Source organism: Oncorhynchus tshawytscha, linkage group LG25 (assembly GCF_018296145.1).
Source record: "Oncorhynchus tshawytscha isolate Ot180627B linkage group LG25, Otsh_v2.0, whole genome shotgun sequence".
In the NCBI taxonomy this organism is placed as follows: domain Eukaryota; kingdom Metazoa; phylum Chordata; class Actinopteri; order Salmoniformes; family Salmonidae; genus Oncorhynchus; species Oncorhynchus tshawytscha.
In genome coordinates this window covers 27,907,300-27,933,701 of record NC_056453.1, presented here as the reverse complement: position 1 = coordinate 27,933,701, position 26,402 = coordinate 27,907,300, and the positions used below count along the sequence as shown (strand labels likewise).

The window sequence follows — 26,402 nt, the reverse complement described above, 5'->3', positions numbered from 1 at the left end:
TTTTGGCTACGACTATACAAACACATTTTTTATACTATGATATAACCGGTGCTATTTTCCTATTTAGCAGAAATTAGATATTTAGCACAATATTGAGAACAAAATAGATATCGTGCACAGTGCCTTCAGAAAGTATTCATACCCCTTCACTTTTTCCACATTTTGTTGTGTTACAAAGTGGGAGTAAAATGTATTTAATTGTCAACGATCTACACAAATCACAAAATGGAAGAACAATTCTAACATATGTAAAAGAAAATAAACAACTAATATATCTGGATTAGATACTGTAAGTATTCAACCCCCTGAGTCAATACATGTTAGAATCACATTTGGCAGCGATTACAGCTGTGAGTCTTTCTGGGTAAGTCTCTAAGAGCTTAGCACACCTGGATTGTACAATATTTGCCCATTATTCTTTTCATATTGTTACGTCCGTTGTTGGAATGAGACCAAGGCGCAGCGTGGTAAGCGTACATCTTTCTTTATTTTGATGAACACCAAAAAAAGAAGATAAACAAACGTAACGTTCTGCAGGCTACACAGTAACTGTACAAAAACAAGATCCCACAACTGAAGGTGGGAAAAAGGGCTGCCTAAGTGTAATCCCCAATCAGAGACAACGATAAACAGCTGCCTCTGATTGGAAACCATACTAGGCCAACAAAGAAATAGAAACATAGATTTGCCCACCAAAGTCACACCCTGACCCAACCAAATAGATCATTAAAAAGGCTCTCTAAGGTCAGGGCGTGAACATTTTTTCAAGCTCTGTCAAATTGGTAGTTGATCATTGCTAGACAACTATTTTCAGGTCTCTCCACAGGTTTTCAAGCAGATTTAAGTCAAAACTGTAACTCTGAGTCTTCTTGGTAAGCAACTCTTGTGTTTTAAGTTATTGTCCTGCTGAAAGGTGAATTCATCTTCCAGTGTCTGGTGGAAAGCAGACTGAACCAGGTTTTCCTTTGGGATTTTGCTTGTGCTGTGCTCCATTCTGTTTATTTTTTATCCTGAAAAACTCCCCAGTCCTTAACGATTACAAGCATACCCATAACATGATGCAGCCACCACTATGCTTGAAAATATGGAGAGTGGTACTAAGTCATGTGTTGTATTGGATTTGCCCCAAACCTTACACTTTGTATTTACGATAAAAAGTTAATTGCTTTTTGCAGTATTACTTTAGTGCCTTGTTGCAAACAGGATGCATGTTTTGGAATATTTTTATTCTGTACAAGCTTCCTTCTTTTCACTCTGTCATTTAGATTAGTATTGTGGAGTAACTACAATGTTGTTGATTCATCCTCTGTTTTCTCCTATCACAGCCATTAAACTCTGTAACTGTTTTAAAGTCACCATTGGCCTTATCGTGAAATCCCTGAGCGGTTTCCTTCCTCTCCGGCAACTGAGTTAGAAAGGACGCCTGTATCTTTGTAGTGACTGGGTGTATTGCTACACCATCTAAAGTGTAATTAACAACTTCACCATTCTCAAAGGGATATTCAATGTCAGCTTTTTATTTCTACCAATCTATCAATAGGTGCCTTTCTTTGCGAGGCATTGGAAAACCTCCCTGGACTTTGTGGTTGAATCTGTGTTTGAAATTCACTGCCCGACTGAGGGACCTTACAGATGTATGTATGTGTGGGGTACAGAGATGAGGTAGTCATTCAGAAATCATGTTAAACACTATTATTGCACACAGAGTGAGTCCATGCAACTTATTATGTGACTTGTTAAGCACATGTTTACTCCTAAACTTATTTAGGCTTGCCATAACAAAGGGGCTGAATACTTATTGACTCAAGACATTTCAGCTTTACATTTTTTATTAATTAGTCAAAAGAATAACATAATTCCACTTTTACATTATGGTTTAGTGTGTGTAGGCCAGTGACAAAAAAATCTCAATTGAATCCATTTTAAATTCAGGCTGTAACACAACAAAATGTGGAAAAAGTAAAGGGGTGTGAATACTTTCTGGGGGCACTGTACATGTAGGTCTGTGTCTAGTGAAGGTTGCATACACGCCATCTCGCACAACATGTAAAGGGTTGTGTGGTGTGTGTTGTGTCTGGAGTTCAGCAAGGCAGGAAGTGTCTTACCTGCAGAGCCTCGTCTGGGACAGTCATCTCGCCTCGCACCACCGTGAACAGGTTGGTATGTGAGACAGGTTAAGGAAAGACACTTGTTTGTATCTATCACTGTTTGCAACTATCCTTACAGCCACTTCATTATACAAACATAACAGTCATTCAAGGCCAAAACCACAATAGAGTGAATGACAGCTTGACACTTAAAAACTCTACAGCTTGACAAATGATCAGTGGGACGAGAGCAATTAAATTAACAGATGGTACATGTTTTTAGGGATTGAAGTACTGTTGTGTCACTAAGGTTGTAATGACAGAATGATTGAAAGGATATCATATCCAAACCTTAACTTGTCATCGATCTTCAAAGTGATATACATCTGCTCTTGGATTCGAACATCATTCACAAATGTCTGTATGGAGAGAAAAGAGAGAAAACCTTTTTGAACATGGATTGCAAATTCACTGCTCTCTGACTCTCTCCAGTGCCAGGCATGCTAGCTCAGTTCTCATTGCTTAAAACCCCCAAGGGTAAATACATAATGAATTTAGGGAAACTGTTCCCAGCACACTTAATTTCAGGCTACACTTAACCCAGAATACAATCATATCACCTTTCATTCTCAGATACAAATCATCAAAAACGTAAAGGAAAAGGGTGATGGCTGGATCAGGGTTGTATTAGATCAGGACAGTAAAAATAATAAGTAAATGTCATTTCTGGTTTTCTTGCAGGTCTCTCCATTACCCCCATAAGAACCAGCCAAAGTGACATTGTAAAAGGAAAGACAACTCAATTTTCTTTTGTATGCGTGTTTATATTTTGAATATACACTACCGTTCAAAAGTCTGGGTTCACATAGAAATGTCCTTGTTTTTGAAAGAAAAGCACATTTTCTGTCCATTAAAACGACATCAAATTGATCAGAAATACAGTGTAGACATTGTTAATGTTGTAAATGACTATTGTAGCTGGAAACGGCTGATTTTATATGGAATATCTACATAGGCGTACAGAGACCCATTATCAGCAACCATCACTCCTGTGTTCCAATGGCACGTTGTGTTAGCTAATCCAAGTTTAGCATTTTAAAAGGCTAATTGATCATTAGAAAACCCTTTTGCAATTATGTTAGCACAGCTGAAAACTGTTGTTCTGATTAAAGAAGCAATAAAACTGGCCTTCCTTAGACTAATTGAGTAAAGAGAGAAAAACTTTTGGGACTTGGTTTGCATTGTAAATTCACTGCTCTCTGCTTTTTCTCTCTTTCTTTATTTCTCTCCCTCGGAGGACCTGAGCCCTAGGACCATGCCTCGGGACTACCTGGCCTGATGACTCCTTGCTGTCCCCAGTCCACCTTGTCGTGCTGCTGCTCCAGTTTCAACTGTTCTGCCTGCGGCTATGGAACCCTGACCAATTCACCGGACAGACCTGCTGTTTTCAACTCTCTAGAGACAGCAGGAGTGGTAGAGATACTCTGAAAGATCGGCTATGAAAAGCCAACTGACATTTACTCCTGAGGTGCTGACCTGTTGCACCCTCTACAACCACTGTGATTATTATTATTTGACCCTGCTGGTCATCTATGAACATTTTAACATCTTGGCCATTTTCTGTTATAATCTCCACCCGGCACAGCCAGAAGAGGGCTGGGCACCTGTTATAGCCTGGTTCCTCTCTAGGTTTCTTCCTAGGTTCTGGCCTTTCTAGGGAGTTTTTCCTAGCCACCGTGTTTCTACACCTGCATTGCTTGCTGTTTGGGGTTTTAGGCTGGGTTTCTGTACAGCACTTTGTGACATCAGCTGATGTAAGAAAGGCTTTATAAATACATTTGATTGATTTATTGATTGACTGATTGAGTATCTGGAGCATCAGCCTGTGTGAGTTCGATTACAGGCTCAAAATGGCCAGAAACAAAGACATTTCTTCTGATATTCGTCAGTCTATTCTTGTTCTGAGAAATGAAGGCTATTTCGTGTGAGAAACTGCCAAGAAACTGAAGATCTGGTACAATGCTGTGCACAACTGAGCAAGAGGACAAGTACATTAGAGAGCCTAGTTTGATAAACAGACGCCTCACAAGCTCTCTATTTTAAGTCCCTCTTTTATTATTTTTACCCCAATTGGTAGTTACATTCTTGTCCCATCGCTGCAACTCCCATATGGAATCGGAGAGGCGAAGGTCGAGAGCCATGCAAAACACGGCACTGCCAAGCCGCACTGCTTGCTTAACCCGGAGGCCAGCCACAAGGAGTCTTTGGAGCACGATGGGACAAGGGAATCTCGGCCGGCCAAACCCTTCCCTAACCCAGATGACACTGTGCACCGCCTCATGGGTCTCCTAGTCACGGCCGGCTGTGACACAGCCTGGGATCGAATCCGGGTCTGTAGTGACGCCTCAAGCATTGAGATGCAGTGCCTTAGACCCCTGCACCACTCAGAAGGCCACTATTTAATGTCACTCTAAAAGAGAAGCAGGGTTAAATTGGGTAATTGAAATCTTTGGTTAGAGGTTGTTACAATGTCTATTTAGGAGATGCAGTTATGACTATAGACTAGCTGTTGTTGTTATCAGGATTTATCAGAACAGTGTCCTGGAGAGACAGATTGAGTATACACCTAATAAGTAATACCGCTGACTTTCCTTATGATTCAAGATCTATCCTAAAGATGAGCTAGATGTGCAGGTCATTCAGCAGTCAGGCTCTGATTGGCCCAGCATGGGATGGAGTGCTACTTCCTGTCGCTACGGGGCCTTGGACTGTGGGGGAGGAATGCTGGAGCATGATTCAGGAGAAAGGGGTTATGACTTCAGCTTCCTGCCTGAGATAATGTGTCACAGTGGTTCCAAGCTAGTGGGTTAGCCTACACACTGAGTGATTTACACACTGAGTCATCAGCAGAACTAGGCCTAACTAACACATTACTCACACCATGTGGCGGGAAGAGCACTTCAACATGGTTTTACTCTGCCGTGAAAAGATCATGGTGTAGAATATGGGCACATCATATGAGAATACGTTCTGTTAATGCCATATGACACACATTTACAGATGAGGTAATAAACCCAGCCCTCTCAAGTCAAAGCTGGAGCAAATTTTATTAGCCTAGAGATGAAGAACTTAAAGAAAAACTTCCCCGCTCAACACTTTGGGGTGTTTTTTCCAGTCTCCCTAAATAATCATGAATGATAAGACTGTGTTTCAGACATAATTATGCACTATAGCTGTATTTTCTATTTTCGCACTGGGAGAGTTCAACCAATGATGTCATTGGTTGTTTGAGCCTGCTGTCTGATCTAAAAATGAATGGACTCATGTTTTGTAGCAATTAACAGCCTAACGGGAGCTCTACTTCCTTGTTCCCACCCTTAAAGGCAGGCTTTTCCAAATGGTAGCGGTAATAGTTTACAGGTTCACAGGAGCTATGTTACCGTCTATCCGTGATTGCTAAATAATTAGCTACAGTGGTTGCTTCTGATGATTCCTCCTTTCAAGAAGAGCAGGATGACAAAAACATGTTTTAATGTTATTTTACATAGGAACATAGATGCCTATTTATTTTAGCTGGAATACACTGAAGATGAGTTGAGACAGTGAGACAAATAATTGCAAGACCAAATGGCAGCGGTGGCAGCCTAGACCCGCTAGACCAGGACTCATGAGGGCAATTGACAAACGAGTAAGCTGTTTTGCTGCCGGTAGCTAGCTAGCAATATAAACTCTCTTCTTACACGCGGCAATGTTTTTCAGGTCATGCTTCGGCTTGCTAGTACCACTACAAGGCAAGCTTGCCAAACTAGTTGTGCATTTGCAATACCTAAAATGTATTGTAGTCTAATGTTATTGCTAGCTAGCCTCAGTGCCTCTCATTAGGAGCAAAACTGGATAAATGTTTTGATGATGGCGGAGGGTAAAGGAATGACATTGGTTTTATGACTCGTGTTAGTCTTAGAGTAACTATACCTGTGTGTTGTAGCTAGCTAGCTAACATCTGTTTTTGAGATGTCTCATATTCTACACCATGCTGCTACAATAGGAATATAGATAGTGCACAATGATTTCCCATGAATGTGTGATAGCATTTTCTTATTTCTCAAAGACAATACCGCTTGGATACAAAGATGATGACTCCGAAGAGATGTGAAAGGTCCCATGACAACAATCTCCCGTTATACCAAAGTGACTCCGAATACCTCACTGCACCACCCAAACACACCATATGCATGTATTCCCTTTGTAGAACTGTAGTATATACTGTAGTATATAGTATATCTACTGTATATGTCATACATTTCCATAAATGTTCCTGCATACTGCTATGTAAACTCACCTCGGTCTCCTGAGCAAATAAACTTTGTCTTGAATACAAGCCATGTCTACTTACAGTATTTGCTACATTGACAGACTAATCTACTGTTTTATTAAAACATGTTGACTTGCCAAAGAATGTAAGTTCAAATGGTACACCAACTCCCTGCATAATATGTTTTAGCAGTAAGACTGAAGCTAGTTGATCCAAATACATTTCATGAATATTAGAATGAACTGCTCCAGAAGTTGAAGTCAACTCTTTATTGGTTTCTTATGCAGCTGGAATCATTTAGTCACTTGTCAGTACAGTTTAAAAAATATATAAAACACCATTATATACATACTGTACAACAGCTACTGTAGCAATATCTATACCACAATGCAGTTGTGCGCATACTGGGCATTCTATATTATACTACAACATCAGTCTAACTGAATATGGATGTTGTGTTGGTTGAATGTTCCAGGCAGGTTCTAGAATGTTCTTCAGCTGGTGAACCTCTTCTTGTGTAGGGTAATGGCAGCTGGTTTTGCAGGCTTTTGCGCTGTGGCGATGTTGGGTTTGTGGGGCTGTGACTCTGGCTCCTTGTAGACAACCATCTGGTTCTTCCTGCACTCCACAGCCAGGTGGACTAGCCTCTCATACACTTTCTTCACCACCCACTGATTCCACCTCTTGCAGAAGATTTGTTTAAGTCTCCTGGAAAGATACGAAGACTGATCATGGGGATGTGTAACCATAGAATCAAATTTGTTACACTCAGAGTCAATAATGGGGCATTGAAATAGGCTGTTAGTAAATATGTGAAACGGAGGGGAGGGGCTTGACTTGTAGACAGTCTAGTCGTGTATTGTTGTGTATGAGCACCTACAGTTGTACTATTGGGTAGAAAAGCACTGTCAACAATAGAGTGAATAGGCTAGAAGAGTATACTAACAGCCCCTCTCCCAATGCCAAAGAACGGACTGCAAGAGTGTGAAACGTTTTAAGAGCACTTGTTTTGTAGACAGTTCAGTGTATTGGTGATTTTGCTTTCATAAATACCTTTGGCTGTCCTGGCTTGTTTTAAAGTCAGATCATGATGAGTTTGAGCTATTTCAAGGCTAAAATCTTTCTTCCAATGGGTCTACAGGCTCTGTACTACTAAAGCTGGTGTCAAGGTCTGTCATCAGCAGCAGGATTAGTGTGTAGAACACACAGTAGTCAGTGATTAGCCAACATTTTCTTTACCAGTTTATTTACCAATACACACTTAAACAAGGTACTACATCCACCCACACCCCTCATGTCAATAGATCATGCCTTCACACACAATACCCACTCCCAACTGACACCAGTCAGTCACTCACACCATACAGTAGAAGTTTCAGCCTACAGTACTTGTAAACGCACCAACTATGACGACATCATGGAGTCATGGAAATATTTAGTAGATTTTAGAAAGTGACTTACACTAGTTCCGGGTGCTGAGCTTGATGTTGACGCCTCTGCATATGTTGATGGGAATCTAAATAGAACACAGTCACATTAGCCTCTGCGGTAGTTAGTTAACTAATGGTTAGCTAACGTAAACTAACGAAGCTAACGTTTACTTGCAAAGTTACGAATCACATCACCAGATAGCAGCTGGCTAACGACAGTGATATATTTTGAAATGTCTAGCCAGCGTATTATGAAAGCTAGCCATCTAGTGTTTGGTTTAGATAAACAAATGAAGTGCAATGCTAGCTAGTTAGCTAGTTATCGTTAGCTACATTACCTCAGCTTGACCTCTTTTCTGCTGCTCTGATGTTGGCGGATCGGATGCCCTCCTCTTTGAAGCGAAGGGGAAAATCGATGGAATAGCATCACTTTTCAACATTCGGTCGACATGGCAACCCCATTAGTTGAGACTTCAGTTCCGTTTCGAAACCATCTGGCTGAAAGTGCTGGCTACAAACACAGATGTTTTGATATTTCTCACATCAACTGGATACACCTCCACGGGTGGTACTACGTCCTGAAATCGATATGAATTCTGGATATTGTGGTTTGCTTACAGCCCGGAAATGTAGCTGGCCCGTTTCTACTGGTGAGATGCAGAAACGCTCGTATTTGCGTGTAGTGAGGAAATTCTAAATGTTTATGACATATATGATATGTTAATAGCACATTAATGGACATATATAGTGAAATGTTCCTTTATCCCCTGACCCCTTTACATCTCTTCTCTATTCCTCCCCTACCCCATCACCCTCCTCTCACTCACCCCGTTCAGGCTGCCAAGGTCCTTGACTTTGTGCTCATCGCTGGTTAACTCGTAGTTGATGACTGCATGCTGCTTGTCAACACTCCGCGACTGTAAACACAAACACAACAGTAATGGTGTTACACATTGTTAGATTATAACTTCACATCAATGTTGATCTTGAAATGTTTTTGACATGAGATAACAGAGTGTGCATTATCATATCAACATCCAATCGTGCAGCAATGTCAGTGTTTGAAGGAGGAATAACATGCATTGTTAAAGTCAGATTACATTTTTGAAACACAGAGGTATGTACTGTATATTTCCATGCATAATACATTCTTATTTTTATTTTTTATCTACTATTATCTACGTATCTACTTTTTAAAATACAAGACAGTTAGGCCCTGTATTATTCTCAAACAGACAGAAATGGAAGCACAAACACATATAACACAATATGTAGGGGTGTGTGGAGGGAGGAAGCAAGATAGATAGTTTCAATGTTTTACCATCTCCCGAGAGCACCCTATTCAGCTCTATAGAGTTTGATTTGAAACATCTAGATACTGCAAACTTTATGGAATGTATCAGGGATGTACACTAAACAAAATAACACTTTCAGCATCTCTGGATTCAATGCCAAATTCCAGTCATAATTCTAATTGTCATGAGTGATGACATTTATAAAATGGCACTATCATGATCGGACTATGGATAAAGGACACATGGGGAATTATTTCAAAGAGCAGATACGGTATTCTGATGCCATATACACATTTGTTGAAGGCAAACCTTCCCCTGTAGATTAGGTTTGTGATCAAACAAGATCAAACCAGATTAGACCAAGAGACTAGTGTCTGTGACACAGTACATACGACAGCACAGGGACTAGACACATACAATACAGTATAGAGACGAAACATTTCTGATATCGCTCTAGCCAAGTAACCTAGGTCTGAGTAATATTGTCTGTTTTGAATACCAGTCCATTTCGAAGCTGTAAGGGAACAAGTGTGTATGTTTGCATGTTTATACAGTGCCTTGCGAAAGTAATCGGCCCCCTTGAACTTTGCCACCTTTTGCCACATTTCAGGCTTCAAACATAAAGATATAAAACTGTATTTTTTTGTGAAGAATCAACAACAAGTGGGACACAATCATGAAGTGGAACGACATTTATTGGATATTTCAAACTTTTTTAACAAATCAAAAACTGAAAAATTGGGCGTGCAAAATTATTCAGCCCCTTTACTTTCAGTGCAGCAAACACTCTCCAGAAGTTCAGTGAGGATCTCTGAATGATCCAATGTTGACCTAAATGACTAATGATGATAAATACAATCCACCTGTGTGTAATCAAGTCTCCGTATAAATGCACCTGCACTGTGATAGTCTCAGAGGTCCATTAAAAGCGCAGAGAGCATCATGAAGAACAAGGAACACACCAGGCAGGTCTGAGATACTGTTGTGAAGAAGTTTAAAGCCTGATTTGGATACAAAAAGATTTCCCAAGCTTTAAACATCCCAAGGACCACTGTGCAAGCGATAATATTGAAATGGAAGGAGTATCAGACCACTGCAAATCTACCAAGACCTGGCCGTCCCTCTAAACTTTCAGCTCATACAAGGAGAAGACTGATCAGAGATGCAGCCAAGAGGCCCATGATCACTCTGGATGAACTGCAGAGATCTACAGCTGAGGTGGGAGACTCTGTCCATAGGACAACAATCAGTCGTATATTTCACAAATCTGGCCTTTATGGAAGAGTGGCAAGAAGAAAGCCATTTCTTAAAGATATCCATAAAAAGTGTCGTTTAAAGTTTGCCACAAGCCACCTGGGAGACACACCAAACATGTGGAAGAAGGTGCTCTGGTCAGATGAAACCAAAATTGAACTTTTTGGCAACAATGCAAAACGTTATGTTTGGCGTAAAAGCAACACAGCTCATCACCCTGAACACACAACATCCCCCACTGTCAAACATGGTGGTGGCAGCATCATGGTTTGGGCCTGCTTTTCTTCAGCAGGGATAGGGAAGATGGTTAAAATTGATGGGAAGATGGATGGAGCCAAATACAGGACCATTCTGGAAGAAAGCCTGATGGAGTCTGCAAAAGACCTGAGACTGGGACGGAGATTTGTCTTCCAACAAGACAATGATCCAAAACATAAAGCAAAATCTACAATGGAATGGTTCAAAAATAAACATATCCAGGTGTTAGAATGGCCAAGTCAAAGTCCAGACCTGAATCCAATCGAAAATCTGTGGAAAGAACTGAAAACTGCTGTTCACAAATGCTCTCCATCCAACCTCACTGAGCTCGAGCTGTTTTGCAAGGAGGAATGGGAAAAAATTTCAGTCTCTCGATGTGCAAAACTGATAGAGACATACCCCAAGCGACTTACAGCTGTAATCGCAGCAAAAGGTGGCGCTACAAAGTATTAACTTAAGGGGGCTGAATAATTTTGCACGCCCAATTTTTCAGTTTTTGATTTGTTAAAAAAGTTTGAAACATCCAATAAATGTCGTTCCACTTCATGATTGTGTCCCAGTTGTTGTTGATTCTTCACAAAAAATACAGTTTTATATCTTTATGTTTGAAGCCTGAAATGTGGCAAAAGGTCGCAAAGTTCAAGGGGGCCGAATACTTTCGCAAGGCACTGTATGTTTAACTGCCGGTATGGCTAAGTGATGTGTGACACATATCCTAACTTCACACAAATCTTCCATATCGAATGCGCGACCCAGGCTGGAAAAATTCTGGATCATTGCTACTCTAACTTCCGAGATGCATACCAAGCCCTCCTTTCGGCAAATCTGACCACGACTCCATTTTGTTGCTCCCAGCCTATAGACAAAAACTAAAACAGGAAACGCCCGTGCTCAGGTCTGTTCAACGCTGGTCCAACCAATCTGATTCCACGCTTCAAGATTGCTTCAATCACGTGGACTGGGATATGTTCCCGGATAGCCTCAGACAACAACATTGATGTATATGGCTTGTAACCAAAAATTTGGCTTGTAACCAAAAAACACTCACAAACTTTAACAGATGCACAATCGAGAGCATCCTGTCAGGCTGTATCACCGCCTGGTACAGCAACTGCTCCGCCCACAACCGCAAGGCTCTCCAGAGGGTAGTGAGGTCTGCACAACGCATCACCGGGGGCAAACTACCTGCCCCCCAGGACACCTACACCACCCAATGTCACAGGAAGGCCAAAAAGATCAAGGACAACAACCACTCGAGCCACTGCCTGTTCACCCCGCTATCATCCAGGAGGCGAGGTCAGTACAGGTGCATCAAAGCTGGGACCGAGAAACTGAAAAACAGCTTCTATCTCAAGGCCACCAGACTGTTAAACAGACATCACTAACATTGAGTGGCTGCTGCCAACATACTGACTCAAATCTCTAGCCACTTTAATAATTAAAAATTGGATGTAATAAATGTATCACTAGTCACTTTAAACAATGCCACTTTATATGTTTACATAGCCTACATTACTCATCTCATATGTACAGTGGGGCAAAAAAGTATTTAGTCAGCCACCAATTGTGCAAGCTCTCCCACTTAAAAAGATGAGAGAGGCCTGTAATTTTCATCATAGGTACACTTCCACTATGACAGACAAAATGAGAAAAAAAATCCAGAAAATCACATTGTAGGATTTTTAATGAATTTATTTGCAAATTATGGTGGAAAATAAGTATTTGGTCAATAACAAAAGTTTATCTCAATACTTTGTTATATACCCTTTGTTGGCAATGACAGAGGTCAAACGTTTTCTGTAAGTCTTCACAAGGTTTTCACACACTGTTGCTGGTATTTTGGCCCATTCCTCCATGCAGATCTCTTCTAGAGCAGTGATGTTTTGGGGCTGTTGCTGGGCAACACGGACTTTCAACTCACGCCAAAGATTTTCTATGGGGTTGAGATCTGGAGACTGGTTAGGCCACTCCAGGACCTTGAAATGCTTCTTACGAAGCCACTCCTTCATTGCCCGGGCGGTGTGTTTGGGATCATTGTCATGCTGAAAGACCCAGCCACGTTTCATCTTCAATGCCCTTGCTGATGGAAGGAGCTTTTCACTCAAAATCTCATGATACATGGCCCCATTCATTCTTTCCTTTACCCGGATCAGTCGTCCTGGTCCCTTTGCAGAAAAACAGCCCCAAAGCATGATGTTTCCACCCCCATGCTTCACAGTAGGTATGGTGTTCTTTGGATGCAACTCAGCATTCTTTGTCCTCCAAACACGACGAGTTGAGTTTTTACCAAAAAGTTCTATTTTGGTTTCATCTGACCATATGACATTCTCCCAATCTTCTTCTGGATCATCCGAATGCTCTCTAGCAAACTTCAGACGGGCCTGGACATGTACTGGCTTAAGCAGGGGGACACGTCTGGCACTGCAGGATTTGAGTCCCTGGCGGCGTAGTGTGTTACTGATGGTAGGCTTTGTTACTTTGGTCCCAGCTCTCTGCAGGTCATTCACTAGGTCCCCCCGTGTGGTTCTGGGATTTTTGCTCACCGTTCTTTTTATTATTTTGACCCGACGGGGTGAGATCTTGCGTGGAGCCCCAGATCGAGGGAGATTATCAGTGGTCTTGTATGTCTTCCATTTCCTAATAATTGCTCCCACAGTTGATTTCTTCAAACCAAGCTGCTTACCTATTGCAGATTCAGTCTTCCCAGCCTGGTGCAGGTCTACAATTTTGTTTCTGGTGTCCTTTGACAGCTCGTTGGTCTTGGCCATAGTGGAGTTTGGAGTGTGACTGTTTAAGGTTGTGGACAGGTGTCTTTTATACTGATAACAAGTTCAAACAGATGCCATTAATACAGGTAACGAGTGGAGGACAGAGGAGCCTCTTAAAGAAGAAGTTACAGGTCTGTGAGAGCCAGAAATCTTGCTTGTTTGTAGGTGACCAAATACTTATTTTCCACCATAATTTGCAAATAAATTCATAAAAAATCCTACAATGTGATTTTCTGAATTTTTTTTCTCATTTTGTCTGTCATAGTTGAAGTGTACCTACAATGAAAATTACAGGCCCCTCTCATCTTTTGAAGTGGGAGAACTTGCACAATTGGTGGCTGACTAAATACATTTTTGCCCCACTGTATATACTGTACTCTATACCATCTACAGGATCTTGCCTATGCCGTTCGGCCATCGCTCATCCATATATTTATATGTACTTATTCATTCTTTTACACTTGTGTGTATAAGGTAGTTGTTGTGAAATTGTTAGATTACTTGTTAGATATTACTGCACTGTTGGAACTAGAAGCATTTCGCTACACTCTGATTAACATCTGCTAACCATGTGCATTTGTCCAATACAATTTGATTTGATTTGACATCAATGCATGATTTACACAATCGTCAACTTATTGTAAGTGCACAGATCTCGAATGAAGATTCTCCCCTGAAGCGAGTGAAAGTGAGAGGTGGCCTGCTGGGAGCTTCATCTCCAATCCCATGCACCTAATCTCTGTGTGCCACACTGCATGTCTTATAACAGGGCTTGTTTGATCTGGCTTGACACTGTAGTAGAGATACAGCCCACCTACAACAGAACAATATCTCCCAGTTCCCACACTACAGAGGAGACGAGCCATATCGAGTATCCATACAGAGACAGAGAGCTAAAGCACCCACACATAGGCATACTGGAATCTCGTCTTTTCCATCTCTGTTCAGAGCATGAAAACATTCTATGTGATTCAGGAGAAGGAAGGGAGAGCGATTGTCTACAAAATCATGCATGTCATTGAGGAATTTGAAATAACTAAGTGTCATGACGAAAATGACTTGTTATATATAAGTGAGAAATAAAACATAGCATTCACACTCACATAAACCTATTGTAGATATACTGTATATACAGTATTGTAGAGAACACAGCATGAGAGACTGTTTCCTTTGTGAATTTTTTTTTTCCAAACATAAACATAACGCTTTGATTTCACTGTTACTAACTACAAGAGGCCTAGTTGGGAGTGGTCCATATTTGAGTCTGATACCCTTGAGTTGGGAAGCCATGCAATGGATCTTTAACCCGTACATTGCTGAGATACCCATGTGACAACAAGACTGTGGCCGTAAAAACAGTCACATGGCCCAGACCTCTAGGCGTATTTTCCGTTGGCAGACTCACACTAAACAATGTACCTAGTCTTCTCCTCTCTTTCCTCCAGGTCATCAGAGAGACCCACACAAGAAAAGACGATGCCTATTTAAAAGACAGCCTCCTTGTTCCCTTCATTCCAACCCTGATGATTTCAGCAGTAAAACGTTTAAGTATCTTGCTGGCACTCTGAACTGTTTGTTTTTTTAGAAGCCGTTTAGCACGGTACCTTCTAACTTCTATTGGGGATGTGCTGATGTATTAATGACCTGCTGCTTAATTATAGACTCATTAGTAGACAGGGACAAACTGAGGATTGCTGAGGTTGAAGGAGGTTGAAGAAAGTGAAGTGAAGCCTGGGTTTCAAGTGTCTCAGAGTTAAGGAGCAGTGGTCTAGTGGAGGGTACCCAACTTTTATTTTTGCCCAACAGTTTACCCACCTTTTGCAGAAAAATACATTGTAAGTATAGGGAGTGTTAGTTTTTTCACCGTGACCGGTGATCTGAGTTTACCCACCATTTTTTTTTACCACTATCTACATCACTGTTAAGGACTGAAGCATTGTCGGTATTGCCACGCATACACTACAGGCAATTCAGTTACTTGTAAATGTACTCGACAATGTACTCGTTGTACAGAGTCCTGGCTGAAAAAGAGACAGGCACTAAGTAAACTTAGCCAGTGAGTAATAAACTACTTAAGTTGGTGTGGAAAGTCTAATTTAGTTAGATTCACAGAGTTTTTTTTTTTCACCTTTATTTAACCAGGTAGGCTAGTTGAGAACAAGTTCTCATTTGCAACTGCGACCTGGCCAAGATAAAGCATAGCAGTTCGACACATACAACAACACAGAGTTATACATGGAATGAACAAAACATACAGTGAATAATAACAGTAGAAAAAAAAAGAAAACAAAGTCTATATACAATGAGTGCAAATAAGGTCAAATAAGGGAGTTAAGGCAATAAATAGGCCATGGTGGCGAAGTAATTACAATATGGCAATTAAACACTGGAATGGTAGATGTGCAAAAGATGGATGTGCAAGCAGAGATACTGTGGTGCAAAAGGAGCAAAATAAATAAATGCAGTATGGGAATGAGGTAGATACTGTAGATGGGCTGTATACAGATGGGCTATGAACAGGTGCAGTGATCTGTGAGCTGCTCTGACAGATGGTTCTTAAAGCTAGTGAGGGAGATGGGAATCTCCAGCTTCAGTAATTTTTGCAGTTCGTTCCAGTCAGTGGCAGCAGAGAACTGGAAAGAAAGGCGACCAAAGGATTAATTGGCTTTGGGGGTGACCAGTGAGATATACCTGCTGGAGCATGTGCTACGAGTGGGTGCTGCTATGGTGACCAGCGAGCTGAGATAGGGCGGGGCCTTACCTAGCAGAGACTTGTAGATAACCTGTAGCCAGTGGGTTTGGCGACGAGTATGAAGCGAGGGCCAGCCAACGAGAGCGTACAGGTCGCAGTGGTGGGTAGTATATGGGGCTTTGGTGACAAAACGGATGGCACTGTGATAGACTACATCCAGTTTGCTGAGTAGAGTGTTGGAGGCAATTTTATAGATGACATCGCCGAAGTCAAGGATTGGTAGGATGGTCAGTTTTACGAGGGTATGTTTGGCAGCATGAGTGAAGGAAGCTCTGTTGCGAAATAGGAAGTACGATTCTACGATTCTAGATTTAATTTTTGATTGGAAATGCTTAATGTGAGTCTGGAAGGAGAGTTTACAGTCTAGCCAGACACCTAGGTATTTGTAGTTATCCACGTATTTTAAGTCAGAGCCGTCCAGAGTAGTGATGCTGGATGGGCGGGCATGTGCGGGCAATGATCGGTTGAATAGCATGCATTTAGTTTTATTTGCGTTTAAGAGCCGTTGGAGGCCACGGAAGGAGAGTTGTATGGCATTGAAGCTCGTTTGGAGGTTAGTTAACACAGTGTCCAAAGAAGGGCCAGAAGTATACAGAATGGTGTCGTCTGCGTAGAGGTGGATCAGAGAATCACCAGCAGCAAGAGCGACATCATTGATGTATACAGAGAAGAGAGTCGGCCCGAGATCTGAACCCTGTGGCACCCCCATAGAGACTGCCAGAGGTCCGGACAGCAGACCCTCCGATTTGACACACTGAACTCTATCAGAGAAGTAGTTGGTGAACCAGGCGAGGCAATCATTTGAGAAACCAAGGCTCTTGAGTCTGCCAATAAGAATGTGGTGATTGACAGAGTTGAAAGCCTTGGCCACGTTGAAGAATACGGCTGCATAGTAAAGTCTCTTATCGATGGCGGTTATGATATCGTTAAGGACCTTGAGCGTGGCTGAGGTGCACCCATGACCAGCTCGGAAACCAGATTGCATAGCGGAGAAGGTACGATGTAATTCAAAATGGTCAGTAATCTGTTTGTTAACTTGGCTTTCGAAGACCTTAGAGATGCAGGGTAGGATAGATATAGGTCTGTAGCAGTTTGGGTCTAGAGTGTCTCCCCCTTTGAAGAGGGGGATGACCACGGCAGCTTTCCAATCTTTGGGAATCTCAGACGATACAAAAGAGAGGTTGAACAAGCTAGTAATAGGGGTTGCAACAATTTCGGCAGATAATTTAAGAAAGAGAGGGTCCAGATTGTCTAGCCCGGCTGATTTGGTCCAGATTTTGCAGCTCTTTCAGAACATCAGCTATCTGGATATGGGTGAAGGAGAAATGGTGGGGGCTTGGGCGGGTTGCTGTGGAAGGTGCAGGGCAGTTGACCGGGGTAGGGGTAGCCAGGTGGAAAGCATGGCCAGCCGTAGAGAAATGCTTATTGAAATTCTCAATTATAGTGGATTTGTCAGTTGTAATAGTGTTTCCTAGCCTCAGAGTTGACATCAAGGAGCACAGAATGGACATTTGTATCATTGTACTGTGACACTTTTTGAAGGATTGTTCTACAACCAATAGTTGTACAACCATTGACGTTGCTTTGAAATCTATGTTGCTTTAAAATCTATGTCTAAGGCCTAGATTCAATCCGTAGCGCTGAAGATCCGCGCTGAAGTGCGCTTGAAATTTAAAAGTAATTTCCAATTGAGCCAACATATACAGCGCTTACTGTGAATGCAGTCTCCGCAAATGCGGGAACATTGCTTTTACATTTAAATTGCGCTATACCGCGAATTGAATCTTCCGCGATACAGATTGAATTGAGCTGTTTTCTCATAAGTATTATATGATATACTGTTACTACGCCACACCCATTCTCTGCGCTACACTTGGCAATGCAGCAGCCACTCTACTTCCTATGGAGCCTGTTCAGTCAGGATAGATCTAACTCAGGAGGTATCTGCCCCACTTTCTATAAATATCTCTGTCTGGGACTTTCTCTCTCACACTTTCATGCGTGGACACGCACACACACACGCACGCACGCACGCACGCACGCACGCACGCACGCACACACACACACACACACACACACACACACACACACACACACACACACACACACACACACACACACACACACACACACACACACACACACACACACACACACACACACACACACAGCCTAGAGTGAGGTAGACTACCATTCCCATGCAGCATGCCTTCCCTTCCCTGAGTACTCCTAAACAAAGCCCATTCAGTTACTATCAGTCTTTATACTATTACTCCTGACTTCTGTGATAACAACAAATGCAGGCCTGTGTGGGGTTAGTGGTTCACAATTCTCCAATTGTCTGAATTACCTCATGAGGCAATGTAACAACACAGAACCAAAGAGGCAGAATAGAGGGGGATAAGAGGTTATATAATCAGGTTTCATGTGAATATTCAGGTTATGAGAGTTTTCAGGGAGGGCTTCTCCTTAGAAGACACCCCTGCTGAGTCCTGCATAGATGTCAGGGCTGGTACTCTGTTGAGTCCTGCTCAGATATCAAGCCTGGTACTCTGCTGAATCCTGCTCAATTGTCAAGCCTGGTACTCTGCTTAGCCCTGCTCAGATGTCAGGCCTGGTACTCTGCTGAGTCCTGCTAAGGTGTCAAGCCTGGTACTCTGCTGAGTCCTGCTCAGGTGTCAAGCCTGGTACTCTGCTGAGTCCTGCTTAGATGTCTAGCCTGGTACTCTGCTGAGTCCTGCTTAGATGTCAAGCCTGGTACTCTGCTGAGTCCTGCATAGATGTCAAGCCTGGTACTCTGCTGAGTCCTGCTTAGATGTCAAGCCTGGTACTCTGCTGAGTCCTGCTCAGGTGTCAAGCCTGGTACTCTGCTGAGTTCTGCTCAGGTGTCAAGCCTGGTACTCTGCTGAGTCCTGCTCAATTGTCAAGCCTGGTACTCTGCTGAGCCCTGCTCAGATGTCAGGCCTGGTACTCTGCTGAGCCCTGCTCAGATGTCAGGCCTGGTACTCTGCTGAGCTCTGCTCAGATGTCAAGCCTGGTATTCTGCTGAGCCCTGCTCAGATGTCAGGCCTGGTACTCTGCTGAGCCCTGCTCAGATGTCAAGCCTGGTATTCTGCTGAGACCTGCATAGATGTCAGGGCTGGTACTCTGCTGAGTCCTGCTCAGGTGTCAAGCCTGGTACTCTGCTGAGTCCTGCTCAGGTGTCAAACCTGGTACTCTGCTGAGCCCTGCTCAGATGTCAAGCATGGTACTCTGCTGAGTCCTGCGTAGATGTCAGGGCTGGTACTCTGCTGAGTCCTGCGTAGATGTCAGGCCTGGTACTCCATGAGGTGGTAAAACGAGACCCTAGATGAAATAGTACTAAGAATGACACAGCTATTCATGCATAAATTAAATATTTTACCCGTCTCAAAACTCAGATACATTATCCTCAGGAGATACAAGCTTTGTAAAATAGCATTATAAAAATGCACATATCACATTTAAACTGAACAACAGGGTTGTCCAAAAGGTAGTGAGCTTGATGCATTCCCTTCCTCCTAAAACCATGCAACATAGGGGTCACTAGCTGTGTTCACATGACCTAATCCTCAGGGGTTAAAGGTCATGCGTGTGATATAAAGAAGGTGCTCTCAGCCATATCACTTTCACAGCGGCAGCAGCCTGCTCAGCTGCGCCAGGCGTAGCCTCTGGAAACACCAACAGCTCCACTAAAAACAAAGGAAGTTGTCTATTTAAACCAGGCTGCCTGTGGATATATCATATTGCCATTATCTGATTATGTTGCATGGTGTTTCCTTAGATACAGCCCCCGCCCAATGTATCAACGTTTATCAAAATGGTCAGATCACTCCTGGGAGCTAGCATATAACTGAGAAAAATAATAGAAGACTATGATACTTTCGGCAAACAGTCTGTGAATCCCAAGTAGTCATTAATTCAGGTATGCTCTATGTCTAACAGTGTGAGTACAGTGACTGGGCTTGTGTTGTGTTGAATCACATTTATGTTCTAGCAGTTGGAGGTGTGCTCACCTGCAGCATGAGCTCGCAGTCGTCTCGGCCGACAAAGATCATCTCCCGGGGCAGACGGTGGCGAGTGCCCCCGCTGCTCACCAGGAACCATGATGTGAGACTCATCTCTGCTCTGCTACGGCTCGATGCTACTCACTCCCACCTCCAACCCTACGTCATCCTGAGAGGGAGAGAAGGAAAGAAAAGGTGGATGAGGAAGAGAAAGGGAGACAGAGGGGTGGAAAAAGAGTGATTGAGGAAAGAACTAAGAAAGAAGAAGTTAAATGTATTTACAAAACAGCTATTCTTGAAAATGTTCTTGCATCTGGAGTAGCTGTCTGGTTTGGAGTAGCTGTGTGTTAACGGGTGCTTACACAGTCTGGGAAAGCTACATCCTCCCTAGCTGTGTCTGCCCTGGCTGGCCCTGATCATTGCCAGATGCTACAGGAAGTGATGTCAGAATCTTGGCTGAGCATGAGCAACCCACCCTAAAATATATTTTTTTCTTCTTCTTCTGTTGGGCTAAAAAGGAGGTCAGACAGAGCAGTTCCAAGTTCCAACTGCTCAGAGCTGGAGAAAATAATCAAGCTGCATAACTGCCTGACGTACAGACCTGCTCCTCCATAACCTCTTGAAAGTGTCACAAAAGTCACAACACTGTGAATCACATTCAATTCAATTTACCATGGCTATGGAAAAAGTATCCTACATACCGCTGTTAGTTCCGTACTCCAATATGCTGCATTTAACTGCTTGTTTAAATAGAAATGTGAGGCTACAGAGTGTTGCATGCTGACACCAGAAACTGGAAGAGCTCAGTGCCATTTTGCAGCCTTTAAGTAACGTCAGAGGATAGATTAAACACAGATTAAGGAGCTAAACTGTTATTTCTCTGATCTCTTAAGTAAGTATACTTAATAAATGCCTATTCAACAAACTTGCACACACATTTCTTGTGGTAGGCAATGAGGCAATGCTGCACGAAGGACTAATACAATGAGCGCAGCAAGACCAAAATTATTTTTTTCATGCACACATGCATATAAACAAAGGCATTGAAACAAGAGCCAAGTGGCTGTGACAACGTGACAGTCTCTCTTCACACTTCATGTTTTGGATACACATGGCTTGTTGCCATACACAAAAAAAGGACTTGGAGAAGAGACACTGTTCCCCTGCTCTGCCAAATATTTTATTGTGTTCTTGGGTGCTAAAACTGGTAGATATTTCTCCCTCACAATCCCTCAGTCCCCTGTGCACACATTAATGGTGTATAATTATGAGAACATATTGTGTCTGAGTTATGAGTGCCTCTCCCACGTCAGAGTGTCTGCAGAACATGAGAACAGATTATATTATGTCCGCGTACAGATTAGCCTGTAAACCAGGGACCATCAACTAGATTCAGCCACAGGACCATTTTTTATTGAGAGGATGGTCATAGGGCTAGAACATAATTAGAAGTAATTTGCCAATTGACCGCAAGAAGGCCAAACAAATATCATATTTTACCAAAACATAATAATTTAAAACCTTGGCTACATTTGTATACGATCACATACACTCAGTGACCAGTTTAATAGGTACAACAGCCCGTTAACGAAAATTGCTTGCGCCTACATACAGTGAGTCACGTAGCCGTGGCTTGCTATGTTAATCAGACAGACAGGCAGCAAGGCATTCAGTTACTGATCGATTGAACGCTAGAATGGGCAGAACAAGTGACCTAAGTGACTTTGAGCGTGGTATGATCGTCGGTGCCAAGCGCGCCGGTTCCAGTTTCTCAGAAACAGCCGGCCTTCTGGGCTTTCCTGCATGACAGGGTCTAGGGTTTACGAGAATGGTGCGACAATAAACAAATAACGATAAACAAAAAAACAGCTCATTGATGAGAGGTCGAAGGAGAATGGCAAGAATCGTGCAAGCTAACAAGTGGGCCACAAATAGGCAAATAACGGCGCAGTACAAAAGTGGTGTGCAGAATGGCATCTCGGAACGCACAACTCGTCAGTGCTTGTCACGGATGGGCTATTATTGAAGCAGACGACCACAGCGGGTTCCACTCCTGTCAGATAAAAACAAGAAGAAGCAGCTCCATTGGGCAGGTGGTCACCAACACTGGACAATTGACGAGTGGAAAAATATTGCCTGGACCAACAAATCCCGGTTCCTGTTGTGCCATGCTGATGGCAGAGTCAGGATTTGGCGTAAGCAGCATGAGTCCATGGCCCCATCCTGCCTGGTGACAATGGTACAGGCTAGTGGCGGTAGTGTAATAGAGTGAGGAATGTTTTCCTGACACACGTAAGGTCCCTTGATACCAATTGAGCAATGTTTCTATGCCCAGAATAATTCAGGCTGTTCTGGAGGCAAAGGGTGGTCCGACCCAGTACTAGATGGGCATACCTAATAAACTGTCTACTGAGTGTATATCTCTCTATTATGAGTGGTAATACTTTGGAACATATTTCCAAAATGAAAATCACTTGGAGCGTAATAGCTGGTGTTTTTAGAGTTTTATGTCTAACAATATAATTTTTTAAAGAAAACTTGGAGGGCCAAATAAAATCTTCCACAGGTCGCCAGTTGAGGACCCCTGCTGTAAACTATTCTCCCTCCCCCCCTGCCTCTCACAGACACTAGTGTATATGACGCCTCTCCCATGACCTCTGAAATTGTATTGTTATTTGGTGGTGTGTTCATGAAAGAGTGGCATTAATATTTGATCATGTTTCACAGACAAACCCCTGGACACACTGATTATTCCACAGAATGAAATAGTGTTCTAGGTTTTATCTGGGATGGGTTTTGAATTTCTGTATCAAAGGCATAGAGCTTATTGGGTGCACATCCTGCACAAGAAAGTGTTTTATTGTAATATTACCTGCCGTTCAACATTTTGTTCTGTATTAAGAGGCCTTCACATGGCTTTGGATCAAGTAGAACATTTGTGTGCACACATCTGCTTGCCAGTTGTCTCCCATTTCACAACATTTGAATGAATTTCTGAAATTTCCCCCCAAATCTATTGAATAACAGCCCAAGTAAGCATGTGTATCCTGTACATACGAAAAATAAAACATGAAACTTTAAACCATATAAAAGGTATATCCTTGTTAGTGTATGTTTCAATGTTCAAAGTTATTTGGTAAAAAAAGAAGATTCAAATCACAAAATAATTGCAATTAAGAATGAAGGAAGAGCATTTTCTGTACATGAATAGAACGACTGTAGCAGGATATCAGAGGAATCAGAGGCCTAGCCACAGTGGAGTTATTAGTCCAGGAGAAACCGCTGCAGAATCCAGGGATATGGAGAACGTAACGTGGCACAGCACAGCCAGGAGTCTCAGTACAGGCCAACCAGTGTAAAGAAAAAGCCTTCAATTAATCCCACATAAAAGAGTCTTCACAGTCTTCATATTCCCAGCTGGGGAATATACTGGGTTAGGTCTGTCTGTCTGTATTTCTCCTGCAGCACACATGTAGCTCTGACAGGACTCAATCCCTGCTAAACGACTAACCTACAACCCACAAGCCACCGCATGCATGCCAATGTTCATTTGTTATTGGCTTCAAATGGTTGGATCTGAGGGGGAGAATGTTTCAAAGGTTGAGTCATGAGGCAGGCCTGCAAGCCAGGTGGATCTCTGGCAGAGTACTCCTCTACAGTGCAGAACTTATGGCACTGATACTGTACAATATGTTTGTCTTGTTTGTAATGTCCTGTGAGGACTGTGGATTGGTAAACAATTTCATGCCATTTCAAAACAGATGAGTTATTGCAAAATCCTCATCTCTACCCCCTAACATCCTCTAACATCCTTGTTGTGGGTTAAGGGATGACATCATGGTTTTGGCTGGGCAGAGACCCTTTACCCCCACCCCCACTAGGTCAAAGAGCTGGATTGTTCTTAGCTGACTGTGCATGCTTTGTGAGGAGGTGAAGGCATGCAAAGCAGGAAGTTAGCTCAATGCTTTTCTGAAGATGGCCTGCACTCATCTTTGAATTCACTTGGACAGGAAGTTAGATTGTTACACTGCGTGTGTGATTTGAAAAACTGCTTTGTGTTTTAAACAGATTCTCATACAGTAACAGTATGTAACGGCAGATCTCCTCTTCGTCTGAAGAGGAGTAAGGATCGGAACAAGAAGCAGCGTGGTAAGTGTTCATGATGATTACTTTAATAAATAAACTGAACACTATGAAATACAAAACAATAAATGTGAAAAGGAACGAAACCGAAACAGTACCGTGTGGTGACAAACACTCACACGGAAACAAACACCCACAACCCAACAGTGAAATCCAGGCTACCTACAGTAAGTATGATTCTCAATCAGAGACAACTAACCGAGGCCGAAACAGAAACCAAACATAGAAAAACAAACATAGACTGCCCACCCCAACTCACGCCCTGACCATACTAAATAAAGACAAAACAAAGGAAATAAAGGTCAGAACGTGACACAGTAGCTTCTTGAAGGCAACACAAGCCTCTTTTCCACTGAGCCAGTTACTCTCATGAGATTTCACAATGTGTATGATTAGCTGTTAAAGGAGAAAAATAATAATTAGAGAGAAAGCTAAAGCGAATCTAGCATAATCAGCTCTTTGACTAATCCCTTCTAAGCTTTAGCATTACTTAGTCTAAATACAACATACCGAATAGTATGACTAATATGGTGCTCTCATTCCAGCCATTCAAAATCCTTCCCTCCTCTCTAAGCCAATCAGATCCCAGGCTCCCTCTGTAAGGAAGTGACAGAGATGAACGGGCGTTCCCTTCCGGCTGTCTCTAATGTGTTTCCCTCCTGTGACCATGGATCCTCCACGTAGCGCCATGACCAGATGATGCAACAGCTGTGTAAGTGCCCATCCCTCTGCCTCCTTATCCCAACATAGGCCAGAGCTACTGATTCAGCCCACCTATCACAGCCAACTGCAACCAAAACTGCAACCAAACACACATCTGCACAAATGCACCTACACATAGGCAATCTGTGCAAGCACTCCCACATTATTTTCAAGATGTAGAGGCAAGTGTTTTCAGCAAAGGGTTGGGCTGTGATGTAAAATGTGGCCTACTGTCAACTTGCCCTAAATTAACTAGATTGTTTGCTGTAAAACCTCATAAAGTAAATGGCATATTACAGTACGCTTGTCTGATCTTCTTCTTTGCTTCAGCAGGCAATGGCCCAAAGCTAATGAGAGCCCATTACTTTGATACATGGCTGCATCCAGACAGTCAGAAAGCATAGGGAGGCAAGACAACAGCCCAGGGCAATAATCAACAAAAAGGTCTGTATCACCCAGGATAAGACAGTAGTATTCTGGTCCCAGATGACTGCACTATTATTTACAGCCAGACAGATCGGACCAGGCCCAGCAGACATTTTTATTTTATTTATTTTTTATTTCACCTTTATTTAACCAGGTAGGCTAGTTGAGAACAAGTTCTCATTTGCAACTGTGACCTGGCCAAGATAAAGCATAGCAGTGTGAACAGGCAACACAGAGTTACACATGGAGTAAACAATTAACAAGTCAATAACACAGTAGAAAAAAAGGGGAGTCTATATACATTGTGTGCAAAAGGCATGAGGAGGTAGGCGAATAATTACAATTTTGCAGATTAACACTGGAGTGATAAATGATCAGATGGTCATGTACAGGTAGAGATATTGGTGTGCAAAAGAGCAGAAAAGTAAATTAATAAAAACAGTATGGGGATGAGGTAGTTAAAAATGGGTGGGCTATTTACCGATAGACTATGTACAGCGGCAGTGATTGGTTAGCTGCTCAGATAGCAGATGTTTGAAGTTGGTGAGGGAGATAAAAGTCTCCAACTTCAGCGATTTTTGCAATTCTCTGCTGCCTGTGACTGGAACGAAAGGCGGCCAAATGAGGTGTTGGCTTTAGGGATGATCAGTGAGATACACCTGCTGGAGCGCGTGCTACGGATGGGTGTTGCCATCGTGACCAGTGAACTGAGATAAGGCGGAGCTTTACCTAGCATGGACTTGTAGATGACCTGGAGCCAGTGGGTCTGGCGACGAATATGCAGCGAGGGCCAGCCGACTAGAGCATACAAGTTGCAGTGGTGGGTGGTATAAGTTGCTTTAGTGACAAAACGGATGGCACTGTGATAAACTGCATCCAGTTTGCTGAGTAGAGTGTTGGAAGCAATTTTGTAGATGACATCGCCGAAGTCGAGGATCGGTAGGATAGTC

The 26,402-nt window shown here is 42.6% G+C and overlaps 1 protein-coding gene and 1 long non-coding RNA gene across 10 annotated transcripts in view; both read right to left on the bottom strand.

The window, feature by feature from the left end:
* The window catches only part of cep170aa (centrosomal protein 170Aa), a 68,575-nt gene that overhangs the window by 36,141 nt on the left and 6,032 nt on the right, over window positions 1-26,402 (bottom strand). For all 9 annotated transcript variants that reach the window (XM_024388190.2, XM_024388193.2, XM_024388194.2 and 6 more), the window contains exons 2-5: window positions 20,191-20,350; window positions 8,657-8,746; window positions 2,428-2,506; window positions 2,106-2,164 (exon numbers count right to left, since the gene is read on the bottom strand). In XM_024388190.2, coding sequence (XP_024243958.1) covers window positions 2,106-2,164; window positions 2,428-2,506; window positions 8,657-8,746; window positions 20,191-20,295 — 333 coding nt within the window. In that variant the 5' untranslated portion in view covers window positions 20,296-20,350. The remainder of the gene's footprint in view (window positions 1-2,105; window positions 2,165-2,427; window positions 2,507-8,656; window positions 8,747-20,190; window positions 20,351-26,402) is intronic.
* Window positions 6,654-8,623, bottom strand: LOC112224570. The gene is made up of 3 exons (XR_002949468.2): window positions 8,168-8,623; window positions 7,861-7,915; window positions 6,654-7,107 (listed from the first exon to the last, which is right to left on the bottom strand). It is a non-coding gene; the product is annotated as an uncharacterized LOC112224570 (long non-coding RNA).